General features: G+C 39.4%; 1 protein-coding gene and 1 long non-coding RNA gene across 10 annotated transcripts in view; one reads left to right on the top strand and one right to left on the bottom strand.

The window, feature by feature from the left end:
* Positions 1–20,245, top strand: part of LOC115352938 — a 31,213-nt gene extending 10,968 nt beyond the window's left edge. For 4 of the 8 annotated variants that reach the window (XR_003927344.1, XR_003927343.1, XR_003927340.1 and 1 more), the window contains 2 exons: positions 8,006–9,385; positions 11,476–20,245. This is a non-coding gene — a long non-coding RNA (uncharacterized LOC115352938). The remainder of the gene's footprint in view (positions 1–8,005; positions 9,386–11,475) is intronic. The other 4 variants (XR_003927342.1, XR_003927339.1, XR_003927341.1 and 1 more) reach the window with 4 other exon arrangements.
* The window catches only part of LOC115352937, a 72,877-nt gene continuing 71,669 nt past the window's right edge, over positions 19,875–21,082 (bottom strand). For both annotated transcript variants that reach the window (XR_003927336.1, XM_030041746.1), the window contains exon 3: positions 19,875–20,048. Coding sequence is in view for 1 of the 2 variants with exons in the window: in XM_030041746.1 (XP_029897606.1) it covers positions 20,008–20,048 (41 nt within the window). In the remaining variant the exon portion in view is untranslated. The remainder of the gene's footprint in view (positions 20,049–21,082) is intronic.

Here is a 21,082-nt window from a genome sequence, read left to right as displayed (position 1 = left end):
ACAGACGAGTCATGGTGTCCTCCGAGGAGCTACTGATGAGGAGAAATAACAATTCCTCATCAGAAATGTGTCCTTCTAAACCAGACCATAACACTATCAAAAACCTCATTTGTACTCCCCAAGCAGAAGTAAAAATGTAAAGAAAAAAAAAGTGAAAATTGGCAGCTGTCTCATGAGCATCACGGCTAGTAGCTGAGTGGCACCTTCAGACATAAAGAATTTGAAATTGCTTTCTTAATGATGTGAGCTCCTTTTATTCTTAAAAACTTACTGAGGCCTTCAGGCTTGGAGTTTCAGTTAGCTGTTAGTTGCAAAAGCTACTGTATACAGTAGCTAGTAACTATAAGTAAGAAGGGGTTAAAAAGGAAGAAGAACAAAAACAGGTTCATGCAAAGGTGAATTCAAGTGAACCAGAAATAGAGTTTCATACTTTTAACTATTTTGCATTATTTTTACTACATCTTTGCATAACTTGATTTTGGTCAGCAACAAAACTGGCAAAATATGGAAATGGCTCCCTTTATCTAAATTTCTCTAATTTGCTTCTGTGGCCATTAGGACTATTTTATTTTTTCAGCAAATGGAGTGAGGTCTGTCACAGCCAGCCCACATATGGTGCTTCTCCTTGAGGAGCAAGGTGGGAGGTTGTATGTGCCCTTTTCCTCTACGTGGTACAGCCAGACTCCTCCAGTATCTGGTCAAATACACTTATCTATGTGATTTCCCATATATTGTTATGTTTTGACATACTTTCATAATATTTGATGAGCAAGTACCAACTGTAAGCTAATAGCTATCCATACTGCAGTTGATAATACAGTTTCTTCCGTAATAAATCCTTTGTAAGTCCACTTACAGGCAATATAAGTGATAAATAATTTATGATAAAAAATACATTTATAATTATATACATATGTGTACCCATACACTCGCAAACAATAATTTTTAACATGACTTTATGCATATGGAACCATTTAACTTTGTTTTCAACAGGGTTCTGTCCCTTGTTTATATTTTGACACTGATAGGGGAATACCTCTACTTTGCCTTTGCAATGTTTTGTTTTTCTTTCTCCTGCTTGGCTTTGCTGATGCAAGAATGTAGATTGGTTTTTAAATAACTGTAATTCTTCAGATGGCATAGTGGTATACCACAGATCTGAATTTCAAGAGCCACTACAGTGTTGGATGAACCATATTTATTAGCTATTAATAGTAAAACTATTACAGGCATCAGAGGCTGCACAAGAAAACCTTAAGAAGTCCTTTAATGTTGGGTCTCTAGGCTAAACTCCTGACTGCAATCTCAGCAAATTCTTTCTGTGTTTGTGGAAATTAGTTTCATAACATTTTCCTTATTTTCTTTGGACACCCTTCCTGTATTTTAAGTTATTCTTCTAACTCAGATATGTTTGGTTTATGTTTGCTTCTTTCTTTCTGATATTCAGATTCCATCTTTCTGTGGTAATCATCAGGTTTTTTTTCTTTTTCCTAATACTGTTTTAGACTAACAGCAAATGCTCATCTGAGGAACTCTGAGGAGCCAAATTTGGCCAGATTGGTATAAATAAATAGGCAGACATTATTTTCCAGCTGTCTCCCGTTGCTGTCCACACATGCTGATAAAACTGTTGTCTAGAACTTTAAAGACTAAAAGAAGACAGCAAGGCAAAATAAAAGTAGTAGAAAGATACACTATAAAACCCAAGAAAATTAGCATGTGACAAATTGCATCTTTCTGTTAAAAAGAATTAGCTTCCAACCACTGAAGTACAATGTGATACCTATTTATCAAGTTAAATTGTTTTCTTGTTGCAAAGCACAAACTTAATTACAGAGATCATTTACATATGGATGGCATTTGCTTAAGCAATATTTCTAACACTGTATGCATAAGTATGATTTAATTTCAATTTTTTTTAACCCCATGCTTCCAGAAAATAGGCAAACATAATGCTGGAAACAAGCTCCTGGATGATCAAAATGCAGTCCTTTACTTACCCAGGGAACTATGCCTGTAGCATTTTCCATGAACTTAACAATCCTCATCATTAAATAGCTTGAGTTGTTATTTTTTTGTCCCCACTATTTGTATTAAAAAAACTACTCTAGAACCTCACCACTTTTATGGTCAGAAACCTTCCAATTTCCAGCCTAAATTTATTCATGGCCAAATTACACCCATTTGTTCTTGTGCCAACATTGTCTGCTAGAGTAAATAGTTCTTTTCCTTGCCTACTGTTTACCACCCTATTGTGTTTTTAGAGAATAATTATTTCCTGTATCAGCTTTTGTTTCTGCTAGACTAAACAAGCAAAAATTTTGCAGCCTTGCTCTTAAAATGACTTCTCTCTGGTAATCTCTGCAGCTCTTTTCTTTACCTGTTTAATCTTCCATGAACATGATGTAAAAAATCTCTGAGATCTCTCAGGTGCCTTAAACAGTGGCACAGATATTTTTCTTTTTTCTGCTAAGAGATAGTTTAACTGGTTCATCCTTGGATGGCATTTGCTTTTTCATGGTTGTATCCCACTGGTAACTTAATAACCCTGCAGTCAGCTAAGATGTATACCTAGATCCATCTCCTACGTTGTTTACAGCTGATATGCTCCTAGTTTATAGCAGATTTTCTTATTAATCCTCAAGTGTGTGTATCCACTGCCAACACTACACGTTTAAGAGTGCATTTAGCAGTGTGCGTTTTTAATGTGCTTTTTCCAAGGGTAACACGTTTTGGATAAATTGATAATAGATAATAGAAAAAGAATAATGTTGGGAGACAAAGGGAGGTACTCACCACACTGACAGCACCAGGCACTGACAGCACCAGGAATAAGAAATTTTCACAAGTTCTTCGGAGTAATATGGTAGAACATAAAGGTTTGAGTGTGCTATGGTGTGTGCAGTTCCTTAGGAAATTCTTTTTTGGTCTTGTATACTCACAGCTGCTTGAATATTGCATTCTAGTTGGGGAAAAAGTTTGTTGGCTGCATTAGAGCAGGAGCTCCCAAAGGCACCTATGGAATCTTTCACGATGGCATGAAAGGAGCGTGAGGGAACATGGAGCCCACCACCTCCGCCCAGGGAGCACGGGGAAAAGGCTTCTGGGTTGCCCAAGCAGCCAAATGTCTTTTCTGGTGTGTATCTGAAGCTCAGCACGCAGCTGGCAGCTACGGCGCCTACCACAGTAATAGAAAAGAAAATGATGGTGGTATCTAAAGCAAATTAATTTGGAGAATCTCTGTATTAGAGTGCTCTGTAGTGGTAGTAGTACTCACAAGCCATTTCCTAGAAATCACACCACTGTAGAGCTGTCTTTTTACTTGGTTTTGCTTACTTTTTAAAGTTGGCGTAACAATTAAAGACTTGAGACTTTACAGAGTCTGTATCTTTGAAGTACCAATGCAATATTTCTTTACATGAGTGTTTCAAAATAATTAGGATTATTACATCAATACTTCTAGAGTTGTTCACAGTAAAAAAGCTTTGGTAGTACCTGGTTGTAAAGGTTCCATTTAAGAGTCATACATTTTGGAATGAAGAATATATAACTCTTAGGTTTTAGAAGACATTGACATTTTCAGAAGCATGTTAATGATTTTGGACTGCAAGCTCAACTAGCTAGGAGTTGGGAAACTTTCAGTCCTTCAGAAAAGGACTGAAATGTTCTTACTTGGTTGTGGAAGCCAGCAATTTATAAAACACCCTTAGCTGTACAATCATAGAGAGCAGAAGACTAGTGTATTCCCACACTTACTAGCAAGAGCTTCACCATTTATTAGAAAGATGAACTACGTTTTTGAGGGATTGTTTTTAGAGGGAGAAAGATTATTTAAAAATCATGTGATAGATTTTTTTTTTTTTTATTTTGCATAAAAGCACTGGAATGAGAAAATTTATTCAAAAGAGTTATCTGCTAGGGCATGCAGCTTTACACAATTCTTGAAAAATCTTTTTGTCAGTTTCAAATTTGATGGGAATCTGCTTATTGGGAGGGGAATCTGTATCTATTCAGGATTATTTTATTAAGTTATTAGAAGGTAGTTTTACTTAATGTGCCCTCCTTGACTATTGCTATATAATACCTTCTTTGATGTTGAAGTGGTGAACAAATTAACTTTTTGGTGCATTGTTAGTAATGTTTAATATGTTGTATTCTGTTTAGGGCATCCCTGTGGAGCTGATAGCTGTGGACTAATGCCTGGTATACTAAGCAGGCAAGCTCTGAACGTCTTTCAGTGCTAACACAATGACTTTCACCAAAGGAGGAAGAAGTCTTGATATTTTTCATTTTGTTAAGCTGAGCTTGGAAGGCTTTGATTTTATAAATCCCAGCATCTATGACTTAAGTAAACCTAGCATATGCAAATAGTGGCTTCAAAAAGTAAATGAACTGATATTTCTGTCAGAAGAGTTTATTTCTCTTGACCCATAATTCACTGTCTTTTTAGAAATATTTGAGACATGTTCAGACATCAGAAACTTGCAGGCCTCCGCTGCAGCAGGGTGCAACCAAACGATCATTCTGACTTTACAAGATTAACTTTAAAGCAGTTCTTTCCCCTAACTCGCCTCTTTCTTTTTTTGCTAGTTGTAGTTAGTAAAAGTATTTGGCAAACCAGGACAAAGCTAGTCATTAGTCTCTTCTCTTTAGACAATGATAGACTTACTGCGTTGCTAAAGGAAAGGGATTTGCAAAGTACCTTACAGGGAAAAACATGTCACAGAAAGTAAAACATATAGTGGGTGGTAATACTATCCTACCAAATTTAATCTGGTAGAGGTGTTAGGCTAATTAAGAAAGAATTAAACTACACATAATGGATCCCAGTCACATTGCTTAATATACTGCTGGAGGAAAGAGAACCACAGGGGTGATGAAAGCACTGCAACAGCATATATAGAAGAGAAATAAAATACAATTAGTGCATGCAAGTATAGTGGGTTTTACAGGTAAACATGGTATACTTGTTTGACAAGATGTTCTTTTACACAGTATAATTTTGCCATTAATACAGATTCTAGATAGAAAATATTTGTTAAGTTTTTTAAAATAGCTTGGGGGGGGGCAGTGAAGAGCAAGGAATCACCCTTCAGCAGTTATTTATATAGGAAATGTTTGCATTATTCTCTTAATATAAAATCATTATTTTTCCTTTTGTGTAGTACCTTCTGGTGCCATTTTAGAATTAAAATCAACAACATTTTTCCAAGCTAAGAAAATTTCTGTTTCTATGAGAAGCTGTCCTCATCAATAAGTTAATATAAAATACTGTTTGGCATCTACATGAAGAAGCATTCAGAAATTATTTTCTATGGAAAATGCAGAGAATTTTTTTTCTCAGCTATTTTCTCTCCATTTCTTGTGTTGGATTCCTTTCCAATAGATTTCATGGAGCTCTGACTCAGGGTGAAATAGATCTGTTTTTTCCTACACAAGGATTTATTAGTACAGAGACATAGAGAAAAAAGTTGTGTTTAGGCATACAAATTTTGGGTTGTCTTCTCCATATTTTTAGACTATTTCCTTTTCTTTATACACTCAAGTCACATAAATCTGTTAGATGACCTAACTAGATACCTCAGTACCGTAACATCAGTGGGAGAAGAGCAGAAGGATATGATAAGTATCAATACCACGCTGTAAGGAGCGCCATGTTGATTCAAGAGCAAAAAAGTGGTAAAAATTCCACTCTGGGAATTCGGGGCCGCGCATCAGCACGGATGCCGCCGTGCCACGGGGGCTAACACAGGCACGCGGCAGCTAGTGGGACACCCCCCCGGCGCCCTGCTCCAGCGCCGGCTTCGGCTTCCCCTTCAGCCTGCGGTGGGAGCGGTTTATAATAATACGAGTTTACACTATAAGGCTTTTGGCAACTTCTTCCTGCTTCCACGGAGTTTAACGCTTAGCGCGACTCTATAGCTGGTGAGGATTTTTTCTGTCTTTCAAGTAACTCCTTAAAATCGGGTGCTTCAGGGCATATCTTAACTTGTGTAGGTGACTAGAGCGTTGTACGTGATTAGTTGTTGACTTGTGGATTAAGAGGAGGCTGTATGTGTATTGCGCACAGCACACGTACGTGACTATTGAAAGGATACAGCAGGTCACAAATGTGCTCCCGTATCCACTGCCCACACCTTTCCTGCTTCTTCACACACAGAACTACACCGGGCAGGGCTGATTTAGGAGGCTATTCGGGATTTTAACGGAGCAAGTAGTCCCAGGTGGAGCTGGGAAGTGAAGGAAACTGTACCAGCTGGGAGCCAAACAGCAGTAATGCAGGAACTGTGGGGAGGTGCTGCAGCTCATAAAGGTTTATAATATCATAGGTTACTGTAATTGTTAAAGAAACAGGAAATAAATAATCAATTCCTCCCTTACAAGCACTTTATACGAGACATCTGCGAAATGGTGGAGTTGAAAGGGAGATAAGGCTGTTCGTACTCTGCGCTCGAGCTGGATGTGGGTTACTCCCTTTCAGGTGGGTGGTCTAAGCTTCAGGTGATGGGAGTGGTTCCACGGTTTTTGAAGTTTTACTTTTTCTTCTTTTTTCATCTTCCTCCTGGCATATTGCTCTGCTTTCTCACGAACGGTGTCACTAGTAGAGCACTAACCAGATGTCTCAGCAGGGCTGTTTTCATTTTGCTACCATAGTATATACTTACCCTGGGTCACCACGCTTTCTCTTGCATTACATGTTTTCTTCTCTATCTGAGCTTCAGCTGAACAGTCTGTTCATTTTAAAAACACTAGCAGAAACAAGAGAGAAGAAAAAACTTACCCTTACAAATCACTTGCAAGTTCACCTCCAAATTGGAAGTTGGTCTTTCTTTTTTCCAATCCTGTGACTTTATTTTCAGCTTTGTTGAGCCTTTGCAGGCTTTGTGTCACTTCCGGAGACCTGGAAAGTGGATTACTATAAATAAGAATAGAGTCTTAGAGGCTTTCAGTGTGAGTATCCAGGTTGAAAGTCCTTTTAACAAATTTAATCAGTTTAGTTAAAAAAAAAGAATCTTCCAAACCATTCTGCCTTTAGTAGCAGCACAAAAAAACAGGTGCTCAAACAAAAAGAAAATACCAAATCCACTTATTCCTTAAAAGTATAAAATGTTAACGGAAAGGGTACTTTAAAGTAGTATGTGTGAGTGCCATACACATGAACGTTGAATATCTATTCCCTTAAAATCATCTAGTAAGGAAATAAAATATCCATTTGCATTTTACTCTTGCACATAGGTTTATTAAGATAATATATGTATCTTTTTGTATGCTGAGCCATTGCTTTGCCTCTGCCTAAGCCTGTCCAAGGTGTATGAATATTGACTGTTTAATGTACACCCCATGGTGTATTATTGCTTGCTTAAAGCATGACCTTGTTTTTTCTGTTAATTATATTTTCCCCTTGTAGGAAAGTAAGTTTACTCATTCTGAATCATGCCAAACCGCAAAATCTGGAAAGGAATATTGTGGCTCTACTTGGAAAGTACTAATTGGGCTTCCGCCATCACTGGGAAAGCTGTGTAGTCTTTTATTATTTTAACTGGCCAAATGCCCTTTGTTACCACATTAACAGTCTCCCTATGGTGCCTGTAACTTTGATATTATTTTCACTTTTACGCTAAATTTGACCAGATGAAAGACACAAACCCTCCAATTTTGAAATAAAAAAATAGCATGTTTTGTTAATCCTGTATTTCAGAGGGAAAGCCTGTGAAAATGATAACCTATGTCTGCTGGCCAAAGTTTTTGTTCGGTAAACCCATCCTGCCAGCTGTTCTTATTGGCAAGAGGAAAGACAATATTTTGGTATCTTTAATTTTTCCATTTTAAAGCAGAAGTTTTGCTTGTGTCATCATTTAAATCGTGCATGTTAACATCAGTCTGGCAAACAATACCGCACTTTATAAAGACCTCAGTTTGGATGGTATCACTGCGATGTTGCAATAAAGCTGTTTTAGCCTATTAAATACGACTTAAGTCACTTACTGACTGCGAACTATTGCAGGTGCTCTGGACTGTGCTGCTGAAGAACTGCCTAAAGAAGACACTGAAGCAGATATATAGGTGCATTTGCATCTGATGTCACTGGGAGTTAAAGACACAAAATACCTCAAAAGACTGGCCTCTCACTCGCGCGCCTTTGGTCCTCGTCTCATGAGGTAGACTGGACAAGGATCAGCAAATGGTGACTTAGGTCCAGCCCTTAGCAAATGAGGAGGGATGGCCTCTGGCAGGAGACAGGAACACTGGCATTTCTAAGAGACAAAAAGCAGTCACCTAAAGCTCTAGGCTTAGCCAGATACACTTCCCGCACTGAGAATATCCCATTCAAAACGTGTACAGGGAACGTTCTCTCTTCAGCTCTCTCTCTGACTGCAAGCTTTAATTTCTGCTGAAACAGAAGGGGTGTTCTCATCATGCTTAAGAACATTTAAGAATGTCTTTCTCAATTTCCAGGTAACCTGAAGCCTGAGTGGTTACAGGCGTATTGGATCCCACACCTTGGCAGAGGATTATTTCTGCATATGTTCTGGGACAGCTCAGCACTAAAGACTTACAAGCAAAAAAAAAAAAACCAAAACAATCTTGATTCTGCAACGGTTTGTTTAGATTCCTTCAAGGTTTCAAGGACTTCTTAAAGTCCTCAAGGGGCAAGACAAGCAAATTGATCAGGATAAAGCTAGGTTTCAAGTCTTTGCTTGTCTAGACGTAAAGCCTCTTTCACTAAAATGGAGCATGGGGGAAGACAAGGAAGTCTTTTAAAACAAGAGTTTCATTCATTTGTGCATTACCGTAATTACGCTACTGTCTTAAATGCTCTGAGGTTGATGGTGCTTGTGACCTTCCCAGTATGTTTCGTAAGGGGGACAGTATAACCTTGCACTGCCCCAAAACAGAACTGAGCCCTTCCATCTGTTAAAGCTGTCTTAGGCAATTCAGCAAACACCGTAATAGCTCCTTTATAGGCCTCTACTTGTATTCGATAGTATAGGGCACATTCCAAGGAAAATGGGGATAGTTCCTGCGTTTTGGCTACTTACTGCTGTTGTAGCAGCTTGATGTAAAAGCTGATAACAAAATAGATGGTGCATTTTGTTAGCAGGGCCCAGCCCAACAACCACACTAATGATATTGTAATTATATCAGGGATGCAAGTTTGCTTTTAAATAGATTTCACCTGGCATCTGCAATATGTGAATTTAGAAAAAAAACCACCACGTATTTTTTCAAGTTTTAATTTCCTCCAGAAGCATATAATAATTCACTGCCTTTTCCTCTCCTTCAGGTTAGCTCTCATCACCGCAGATACAGCTAGAAGTACGTATCTTTTGGCTGAAGTCTGCTTGCCTGCCGAACTGCCAGAGCCTTTCAGGGTACATTTCAGGTAAGGTAAATCCATTAATCAAGGGCAAAAGCACTAGGGAAATATATTTTAAAATGAAAAATACATTTTAGTAGCACTCTTACAAGTTACTTCCCTGAATTTGGCTTTTTGCAGTTAGCATGCCTCATGCAACAGCCTGCCCAGTTCCCATATGCCTCTATGTCATTATTAGAGCTTCACAAAGAAATTCTGGGTGGTACTTGTCCCAGAGAGCTTGGTCAGAGGGAAAATGTAAACCCTGGCTTCTCTGGAAGGCTGGCGTTCCTACGCTCCTGCTCCAAGATACCGCAGTGGGTGGCTGAGCACCCCATGCAATGTAGTCCCACCGCTGGGGCATCGCCAGGTGATGCACTAGTACCTGCCCTGCGGGTTAGGTTACCGTCGTGGTTTAATCCCAGCCAGCAACTAAGCACCATGCAGCCGCTCGTTACTCGTCCCCCCTCCCAGTGGGGTGGGGAGGAGAATTGGAAAAAAAAGTAAACCCCGTGGGTTTAGATAAGAACAGATTAATAACTAAAATAAAATATAATAATAACAATAATAATACAACAAATATAATAACAATAATTCTAACGGAAAGTAATATAACAAAAAGAGAGAAATTAGACCCAAGAAAAGACAAGCGATGCACAGTGCAATTGCTCACCAGCTGCTGACTGATGCCCGAGCAGCGATCAGCCCCTCCTGGCCAACTTCCCCCAGTTTATATACCAAGCATGACGTTCCATGGTATGGAATACCCCTTTGGCTAGTTCGGGTCAGCTGTCCTGGCCGTGCACCCTCCCAGCTTCTTGTGCACCTGCTTGGTGGCAGAGCATGGGAAACTGAAAAATCCTTAACCTAGGGTAAGCGCTACTTAGCGACAACTAAAACATCAGTGTGTTACCAATATTATTCTCACACTAAATCCAAAACACACCATACCAGCTACTAGGAAGAAAATTAACTCTATGCCAGCCGAAACCGGGACAGTTACTGACACTCGCCAGCTGCTAGTTGTGTGGAAGAACTTGAACACCTTCCTCTTACCTTAAAAAGACAAATATTGTAAATTGTAAGAATTATACCAATAAACAAAGGTAACACATTAAGAGAAAAAGTCAATTTTTAAACTTTGTTCAGAACAACTTGAAAAACGTAGACAATCACATCATCTTAAATGAAAGGAAAAATAATTGGGCAAAAAAACCCATCCACAGTCATAGTGTTTGAAGCAGGGCAGGAAAGCCATCTGACCTGTCATTTGAGTCTTTCTGTATCAAACAGCCACGTTAACAGTAACTGTAATTAAATTAGACTTATTATGCATACATGAGCAATAAAAAGTCAAACATACAAGAAATCCACTATGGTAGTGATCAAGTTTAAGGAAAAGAAAGTGGAAGCTTGTAAAAGACATATCAAAAGTGACAACCCCAAGAGGAAGATACTTCCCAGCAGCTTGAAGTCTCAGGGTAAATACTTTAGAAAAAGTTGCCAGGGTTAAACAGAGGAAGTTTATTAAAAAACGATTACATCCCTCGAGAAGTTGAAGGTGAAAATAGGACGTAAAATATAAACACATCATATGCCCCAAAAGACACTGATGGCCATCAAAAACTTGTAGTTGATTCTTTTCTGTAGCAAGCAGGACACCTGTGAAAGAGTTAGCAGGAGCAGCAGATTGCTAAGATATAAAAGGATCACGCAGGTGAGATAAGGCCATGGCAGTGAACTGCATGAATTCTTTGCATCCCTGTTTGCTATAAACTCAAGGAGGTTCCCTTGTTGGAAGTCTTCTTTATATAGCATAAATTGGAGAGCTCAGTGAAAATTATATATCAGTAGGTTTCTAAGAAACAGAGAAACTAAGCAGTAACAATTTCAAAGAACAACCAAATCTAGGATTAGCGTGCATGGAAAAGGGAAGATAAAGAAGAAAGCTCTCTAAAATCATGAGTTGCAAAGACAGGTCAAATAGGGAATGGAAGTTTTTGTATCATGAAGGCACTGAACAAGGATGTATCAAATCATTAGTTGATTCAAAACAAATAAAACCAGAAGTGTTTCCTCATATGGCATGTTGGTAACTTTGAATTTCCTTGCCACAGAATGTTGTGGTTTACAGAACTTGACATGAGTTAAAGATCTCTTGGACAAACTCATCCATCAGGACCTATAAAATAGAAAGACTCTACCTCTGACTTTGGAAGTCATATCACTAGAAGCTGGGAATATAAGGCAGGTAGCTATCACTACATGCTTGTCATTTTATAATAATCTTTAGTAAACATCCTCCACTTTTCACCACTTTTCATCAGTTGTGGATGTGATGGCCCAGGATACCGGGCTAGATGGATCTTTTTTAGCCTGAGCTGGGACAGCCCTTCTTACATCCTGCTTTTAAGTAGCTCATGCAGTTTGTGGAAAGCCTTCTGTGGATTCATTTGAGTCAACCTGAACAACAAGAGTCGGATAAAGGACTCCAAACAGAATTAAGACTGAAAATACTAGGAGGACTTAACTAATTGAGCAGGATCAGCAACTAATGTAAAGAAAAGGTACGGTAGAAGTACACTTGCATACAGTCTTTAACTCTAGAAGTAAAAAGTGGCACCACACATGAGATGACAGAAAATAATTCTTCATCCCTGTAAAAGAAAAAAATACTCTCTTCTTCCCAGCAGGTGAAATGACAAGAAAATTGCAATGTGTCCTTAAACTGAAAGAAGCTTAATTCTCAGATCAAATCTATATCAACACAATTTTAAAAAGAGCTCTGCAAGTGGATGAATAAGTATGCATAGAAAATGAAGAATATATTAATATACGGAAGTGCAAAAATCATAGAAACTTACCATTACCCTTCTTCTTTTTTTAACTAACTGAAGTAATCCCATAGCTACATAAGCCGTATAAAAGTGGTCTTGGTCATGTCAATCCTCTGTCATGAAAAATGATTGAATATAAAATATTATTTCATATTCGTTCTATACGTGAAATCCTCACATAATATGAATTGCCTAAGGTTCACTGGCTTCCACAGAACTATGACAAGTCACACAGCTGAGGATCTGCCCAGCGTGTACCATGTTGGCCGACACAGCAATGTCATAAATCCAGCCTTGAGGAAATTGCGGTTTTCAACAAGCTCATTGCACGCGAGACTGTTAACTGACCATTTACTGAGATTCTCATAAACCAACCTCCACAGGCCGAAGGGAAGAAGAGAGAAGCAATGGTACAGAGCCTGCAGTTTCCCTTTCCTGCAGCCCCCTGCTCCGAGGGGGCTGCCTAAGACCTACACAATAAAGCAATAGAGTAAGCCAATGCAGGTGTGGGATCTGCAGCTTTCGTCTTCGTGGATAGCGGTATGCTGTTCATGTCGTGGGGCTGAAGTAACCCAAAGCCTCTCTGAACCCAAGCTAGGAAGGGAGGAGTTTCTCCCACTACCAGCACCTGTGAATGAACATTGTAAAGCCCAGTTGCCAACCTCCTCCTTAAATGCTGGAAGATTTATTCACAGTTAAACCCGGATGTTTTCTAAATTGACTGTCATCATAAAATTATCTCGGCCAACAGCAAAGATAGGACTGAGCTGCTGTCCGGTGACTTTCCCTCTCAAGTACCTTCAGAGGTTCTTCCACCTGACAGACTGCTCCAGCGACAGGATGCTCTCATGAGGTTCATCACTTGCTTTGAAGTCACCAGACCTCAGGCCCATCACAATTTTAGAGCCCTCTAAGAAATTAATCCTCTAATTGTCATTCTCGGTTTATCCAAGAATTTGCAACTTCTGTATGAACTCCTTGGCCAAATTCGGTAATCTTGTTAATCTCAACCCCCATATTTCTGTTTCTTTCAACTTCGGCTAGCAAAAATTCTCACCGTGCTCCTTCCCAAGAAGGACAGAAACGTTCTGTTCCCTTTTTCCCATACACTCAAGAAAATATCCCTGACTATACATGCTGCTTCTACTTTTCTTCCCAGTGAAACCCTTGAGACCTAAATAGCTCACTTCCAGTTGTCCACCTAAATTTTCCTTTACTCTAATTTCTAGGTCAACTAACTGCAGAAAATAATTTAAACTTTATAATTTATAGGAAAAGCTTTGCTTTGAAATAAAACGCGAATATTTTTTGCATTTTCAACCGCTGAAGCAGAATTGTAGTCATTTAGCAGACATCATAACTTGAAGTTAACCAGTATGTTTTTTCAGGACATATAGCTAGAGAGAATTTTTCCATTGTAACGCAATTCCCTAATGAACCATAGTTAACATACTAGGTTGCTTTCTGTGTAACCTTGAAAAAAATACAAAAGGTATTTCATTATTGTATGAAAGCAATATGTAAACATGCAAATGTTTCCTGTTGTAAGTTTTAAGGAATGACTTCTGTAAGCATTTATCTATAGTACATCTAAATTAAATAGCCCTGCTAGAAGGAAGAGAAAACATTTTGTATTAATTTACTCATTAAACAGAATCAGGAACAGTTGCTAAAATAATGGATCCTGATTATTCATTACCATTATGCTTTACTTGTTGGAATAGATACCTGATAAGAATCGTACCAGAACTATAGCTGCTAATGAATGATTAAAGGCTAGGGAGCAGATGCGAAGGGAAAGTAGAACAACAATACCTCATTTGTTTTTTTCTGGGGACGCTTATGTGCTTGTCCTTCATTTTCTTCTACTGAGTTTTGCTTTCAGATCTCTACAATATAATGGACTGAACTAGGACTGGATTTGGACTCTTTCCCATCTTGTGGAAAGCTTCTTTCCTGAACCATGACAAAAAATTTGAAACCTTGACAAAGTTTATGAACTAAAAGTACTAATAATGTCAACAATGTCAATAGAAATATTTTATTTAGGTGATTTTTAAAACATTTCAACTGCACTATAATTTGCTTATGTTTTGTAACTGAAAGCCATTTTACAGAAAACCAAAATCTTTGAAGTGTCAAAATCCTGTTTTATCAAATTCAGTTTTTCAGGACCTTGAAATCTGATTTGACCTATTTCCTACAAAGTTTTGGCTTAGACAAATAAAGGCATTTTTGGATGAAATTCATTTTGTCAAAAAGCTCCAAGCTAGCTTTGCTGTCCATGGTAGTCCTTACAAATATCACAACAAACTTCCGGTATATGCAATAGCTTAATCAGCTGGAACTTGAGTAACACACAGACACGTATCTAACTGATCCCCAGATGACTAGGAAATCTGTGTCCCATATGCTGTTTAAAAAGGGAGGTCTTAAAATTTAATTAGACAGGAGAAAGAAACAGAGCTTGCTTTTTTTTTTTTTAATCGTCATTCCATTTTTTTTTTACTTTGTCTATTTAAACCCCATATATTCACCTAATCCACAGATTGCTCTGCAACTGCTTACGAGCTTTGTCATGTACTACCTAAATTCACATAGAATTTTGTTTTGTTGGCATCCCAAGAATTCAGATCACAGAGAAACCAACCTGAGAACCCAGGAGATGAGTAAAACCATCATGGACAAACACACATGCCTGCATGGGAAATTAGCATGCAGTCATTTACAGCACAAATGTATACTTCATCAAATCAGTGTCTTTCAGTCTTTATCAGTCTGCAGGCTCTTACTTTTCTTTTTCTTCCCAGTGGAAGCGCACAGCTTTATGTAGTGAATCAAAGCTCCCTGACTCTTCATAGGTAAATTTTCACAGACCTCTTACAAAAAGCTCACAGACCTCCACGATCCATGGACTACGTGTGGAAAGCAGCGCCAGCACCAGCGCTCCAAACTTGTTCCACATAGAAACTCTTCATAGTGCACAAAGACTGTGAAGTACCTTTACACCGCTTTCAAAAGACCCACCTTTTTCAAGTTCAACTAATTTCTAGTTACACACCCAGACAGGTGTTTGTATCATCTATCATTAGAGAGCTGATTGATTATATAGTCCCATAGTCCTGTGTTTTCTGGTTCTAATTGAGGGGATTTTACCCAACCAGTTTAAGAAAATTTCCCTCCTGCTCAGTAAAGAATTGTGCTTGGTGGTACGAAATAGAAATGTCACTACATTTCTTGGGCGTAATGAAGCGCTCGTGGCATCAGCAGAGACTTTGACTTTATACATAAGGCTTATTAAGACTTAGTTACCTTTTAAGGTGGTAGGAAAGCAAGCATAGAGCATGAAGTGCTCTGCCAGAGCAGCTTTATCAAACCCTGCAGTGGCAGTTCAGGGGATTACCAGCCGCAGCTGTCTGCCTTCTGCAGGGGGGCATGCCAGCCCTCAGCTGCTCCTGTTGCTCTGCTGACTGCAGAGCACGCACAAACTCAGCTGGGTGTCCTTATGACACCCGCACATAAAAAGCAAGAGGAAAACCCAGTGCCTGGAAAAGACCATCTCCCTGATCACAGGGCACGGGCAGTTAGCTGTCCTCCAGCAAATCCAGCCGCAGTTATCCCTGCATTGAACTGGTTGTGAGAGTGGGTTCGGGTTAAAAATAATCAGAGCTTTTCTGGGGGTGTGGAGGGGCACGGTTTGGATCCAGGTTGTTGCAAGGCCCCATAAACAATTTTATAAGAACAACTGAAGGAGGTCACAGGCTGGGAATGAGCAGCTGGGGGCTGCTAGGATGGCATTGTCAGCGAATGGCACCGCTTCCCTGAATTTTCACCGAAACATAGAGCTTGAGCGTTCAGATAATGAGCCGTGACATCTGAGATATGGGAGCGGTACCAAGCAGATGGGCCAATACCTGCTTAAAGTGCTCTAGCTCGTCACTGAAAAGGACATCTGTCTCTGCTCTCAGACTGGGTGCCTTAGTGACCCTGCCGCAGCTGGGCATCAAGAACTCTTCTGTGTGTTTATGAACGGGTGTTTTTCAGAAGCCTGTACTCTGAGTGGTATTTTGAATGAATTTTCACAAGGCAGCCAAAAAATCTCCTGCTGTCAGATGGGCTGAATATCAAGTCCTTGTTGCGACACACGGAGGTACTACAGCTCCTCAGCAAAACAGTTGCAAAAATATTTTTAAGATGCCAAACCCAGCAACCTTTTCCCTTAGCCTTGTTCAGCAAAATGATTTTATCTGAAACTTTTCACTCTGAGGCACACAATAGTTTTGGAGATTTCAGCCCCCAGAATGAAAGTTTAGCGCAGTTAATGGCATCTGAAATTCGAATTCCTGAAGGCAAATGCTGGACACCTGTGGCTGCATTATCCTTTAGTCTAAAAAGTTACCCCGTCTCTCCCTTCCTCTTTTCTTGTATCAAACCCCAGACCATCATATTTTTCTCAGTAGCACTCGGGCCAGCCTACACCACTAAATGCATATAGAAATGACTAATATGAAAGGGCTGAATAAAAGGCATTTAAAAAATAAACCAGAAATAAATCATGACTTAAGAATAACTGTTTTGTTTGCTTGTCACTAGACATCTGTTCATAGACACTGCAAATGTTCCACTTCGTGTCTGGGTTTAATAGTAACAACTTTGCAGGGATGCCTTCTTCTTCCTCATTGTTTTCACTTGGTTTCTAGGGCAAACAAAACCATTTTTTTCAGCCCTTTAATAAATTAAAGCTGTTATAGAGTTAGAAGTAAATAACTGCATAGTATGGAAACTTAAATCCAGCAAGCCTCAGAATGCGTCAAGGGTCACTATACGCACAGATTCAAACTCTTTCTTGCTCCCTTCCCCCCCGGTAATGCCCAGGACCTCTCTGTCGTGACTGAGCAGAATGCAGGGCAAAACTTGACCTGAAAAATGTGGAGCTAGCCATCCTCTTCCTCCTCTCTCCCTGTCATCTGCTGACAGACAACAAAGTGTACTGAATCCGAACTGTTTATTTTGCTGGGAATGCCATCTGCGTGGTGGCAGCTGGGGTGGGAGGGGAGGCACATAGATGAAGGGACAGCGATAAATATAGACAGTAGACAAAATCAGGAGAAGTTCTGCTGCTTTCCAGTGTTCTGGATCTTTGCATGCTTCCATTAAGTCGATACAGCTCTTCTTCAACTGGTGTTTGAACATCTGGATTATTTACCAAGACAGCAAATTCAGACCATTTGAACAGAGATGTCAGACAAGCCAGTTTGGGCAAAATGCTAAGACTACTGAAAATGCTGAAGTAATTTACGGTTATATTCTATTTTTAACATATTACACTATACTGGAACTAGCAAGGGGAAAAAAAGAATATAAGTAAGTATTGTCAAAAGGAATATGTCACAAATCATCCAAAATGAAAAATCAGTGAAGATCTGGAGAGAATGTTTCTTGCAGACCAAAGATAAAATCAGTGTCTGCATCATTGACAACTGAACCTGAATTCCACAAAGGAATTTCTGGCATAACATTTTAATTTCCCATTGCTATTCAAAATGATCACTTACATTTGCATTATCCCTTTTCACTGTGTTACGGAAAAAATAATTCAACAATTAAAACCCCATCTTAACATATTCAGTTCTGTAAATAAGATGATGTCAGAGAAAATTTTAGAGATTGAAATTTTGCTCATATCTCTTCACTAACAGATTGCTAACAACACCTTGTCTACACAGAATCACAGAAGGCTAAGGTGGGAGGGGACGTCTGGAGATCGTCAGGTCCAACGCCCTGCTCAAAGCAGGGTCCGCAAGGCAGCAGGTTGCTCAGGGCCACGGGCAGTTGCGTTTCGAATTATCTCCACAGACATAGACTCCACAACCTCTCTGGGCAACCTGTTCCAGTGCTTGGCCAACCTCATGGGAAAAAAGTTTCTTCTTCTGTTTAAATGGAATTTCCTTTGTTTCAGTTTGTGCCCATTGCCTCTTATCCCTTCCCTGGATACCAGTGAGAAGAGCCTGGCCCTGTCTTCTTTGCTCCCTCCTGTCAGGTATTTATACACATGGATGAGATCCCCCCTAAGCCTTCTCTTCTCAAGGATAATATATTAATAAATATTAGTAAAACATTAATAAAATATTTAAAAATATAAGTTTACTTACTTTGGAAGCATTTCAGAAGAATCTTGGCTGATTTGTCCATGGTTTTCACATCGAATACAGCTCCCAAGATCCTTTTTAGGCAAGTGCCACTGCTGTTAGGAGTTTCACCTACTGCAGCAGGAGACCCTACTTCAGCAATGTTGTATACTTTCAAACTATATGTGGGTAAGTCATTCGGTAAGACATTCTCCTCTTCCCTTAAGTGTTTAATTAGAATAGACACACATTTCAACCTTTTTTATCTCACTCTTGGGGTTTTTCTAAAGTTCCTTAAAATTTAAGAGCAATCAATAACAAGAAGTAAGCTCAGTCCTTGAACAAGTCTAAAGCTGCACTACACCTGAAGGAACTAAACCACACAGAAGCCTTTTCATGCACTGTAATTTATGGAAGTTGGATTCACATCCCTAACTTGATTTGCCTTAACCTTCTTGGCTGTCCTTATTTAGAAGTGCCTGGAATTAAAGATTTCACGTTCAGTGCTGCACTTCTCCATGTGCAAGAATTAAAGAGAAGGAAAGGACATGTCATACTGGTAAACAAACTTAGCCAATATTGGTCCACTTTAACAAAATCTATGTAATCAAAAGTGTAAAACTACATACACGTCAGTTATAATAAGCTTGTCACCCTACCTTCCCTTCAGGTTTTCTAAAATGTAGTTCTATGTTGCCATAATATTTGGCTATAGTGCAAGATAAGACTTTCTCTGTCATGATAATGCAGACATATTTTCATTTAAGCATTAAATCTTTCAAAGCTGATACCCCATGCTGACAAACAGGTTTCTCAACAGACAGCATGAAGTTCACATCACCAGCACTACACATCTAAGCTGGGTGTGGAAAACCACACAGCAGCTACCCCTACAAGGTTGCAGTTCCATGTCTCCCTTCAGGTGACTTAACTGCTCAGTGACGAGCCAGCTCCCTCCTCCGCGCTGGTAGAGTTGTCCCACCTTCATCTTTGCACCACCTTCGACACCCGCTGTCGAGACATTTCCGAACGGTCGCCTACCAGAAAACCACTGGGTCTCTCTCTTCTGGGTCAGATTCCTGCTGGCTTAGCACACCGAAACGGTTCCGTGACCAGGGTCAGCCAGCGCCAAGCCGAGCCACAGTGTCAAGACCTGACCGTCTCTCTGCTCCGGGTGACTCCCCCGGAATATTCCAGGGGTATTGGGAAAGCGAGCAGGAAGTGCCTTGCTTCAAAAATGGGTCCCAAATGCCCGGAGAGCAGCTGAAACAAGAGGATGGCATGCTAACAAATGAGCTAATTGTAAGCATCAGTCAGCTTATAAACACTCTGCAGTGTTCGAATAATTTCAAAGGATCTGTTTATTTGAAATACAAGCCACAGATAGCTTTTCATGTAAGTTTTGGAGGCTCATTTCTGAAAGCAAATCATACTTCCAGAACGTCCTAAATATAAATTATTATGCATAATTCTCCTCTACAGTGTTCATGATGGATGGGTAAACAAAGGTGAACTAACATACATTACATAAAAATGAAGAATAACCAACACTGCCAGTTTTCTACGGGACATATATCACAGCCATTCAGCTAATTCCTGCGGGCTCAATTTCTGGCCTTGGTGGAGCAATTCTCTTTGTCCTTTGCAGTTTACCATAAAATCTTCCAATCTGATTAATAACTTCTTAGAATTTTTCTTGAGGAAGAACCTGGAACCACAGGTCATCTGCAATAAAAAGGAAAAAGGTTTTCCACCAGCCGCAGCGAGTGGTTCACAGAACAGCAAATAAAGCACAAGCAGATTATCATGATACCTTAAAAATATTGAATCACAGTGATTTGCATAAATTTTTACAGAAATTCTTAAGGTCTCAAGTAAGCATCTGAATGCCATTTAAATAAAATTAAGCTTTAAAAACCCAACTGTGTTCTTAGTCTCATAATTTTTCGGATACCTTGAGATTTAAGACCCTGCCCCACTGAAAAGTTCAAATACATTCATAAAAATTTAAAGTTTATTGTCCCATTTAAGGTTATGTAAGAAAATGAAGAAGATAAGTGACTCTTGATGTATAACTAAGGGACAACCATTCGTGTGAACTGGTTCTTATTCTTCAACAGTTCACAGTTCATATACTCCCAATAATGAAAATGGAGTCAACGCAATGCATGAGGATCAGATTTTAATAATCCAAGGCCATTTACATCACATCAGAGATCTTCAGCACGCACCTACGCAAACTCCACAGTCACCTTCAATACTGTAATTTCAAATTTGCAGCAGAGACCCTGTGACAATGCTAGAGTACTATGTGTATCCTAGTTTTCTTGAACTCTTTTCTGACCCAAAAGCTTTGGTCCTCAGCAAACACTTTCACATATCTTGGTATTTGTGGATTTTTTTTTTTTTAAAGCAGCAGGTTCTATACATCTGTTTTGTTCTTACAGAAATATTTGCCAATTCAGAAATGGAGCAATGGTTCAGCTGGGTAGCTAGTTTAATAAATGAGTGGATTTGGTAACAAAGCAAGTCACTGAAATGGCCACAGGGATTTTCGTGGAGGTCCCAATGGACTTTGGAAGTGCCTCCTCTCCTGGAAGAACCTCTGGTGGATGGTCCAGTTTCCACCTCAATCATATAAAGTTACTTACTTCTAACCAAAATGCTGTATGTGGTGGTTACCTGGGAGAATAATAATCTTAAAAAGAGGCAAACTGCAATTCTAGTTCTGAAGAACAAGCCTACTTTTGAACATCTTA

Source organism: Aquila chrysaetos, chromosome 18 (genome assembly GCF_900496995.4).
Source record: "Aquila chrysaetos chrysaetos chromosome 18, bAquChr1.4, whole genome shotgun sequence".
Lineage (NCBI taxonomy): Eukaryota > Metazoa > Chordata > Aves > Accipitriformes > Accipitridae > Aquila > Aquila chrysaetos.
This window is presented reverse-complemented; position numbering and strand designations above follow the sequence as displayed.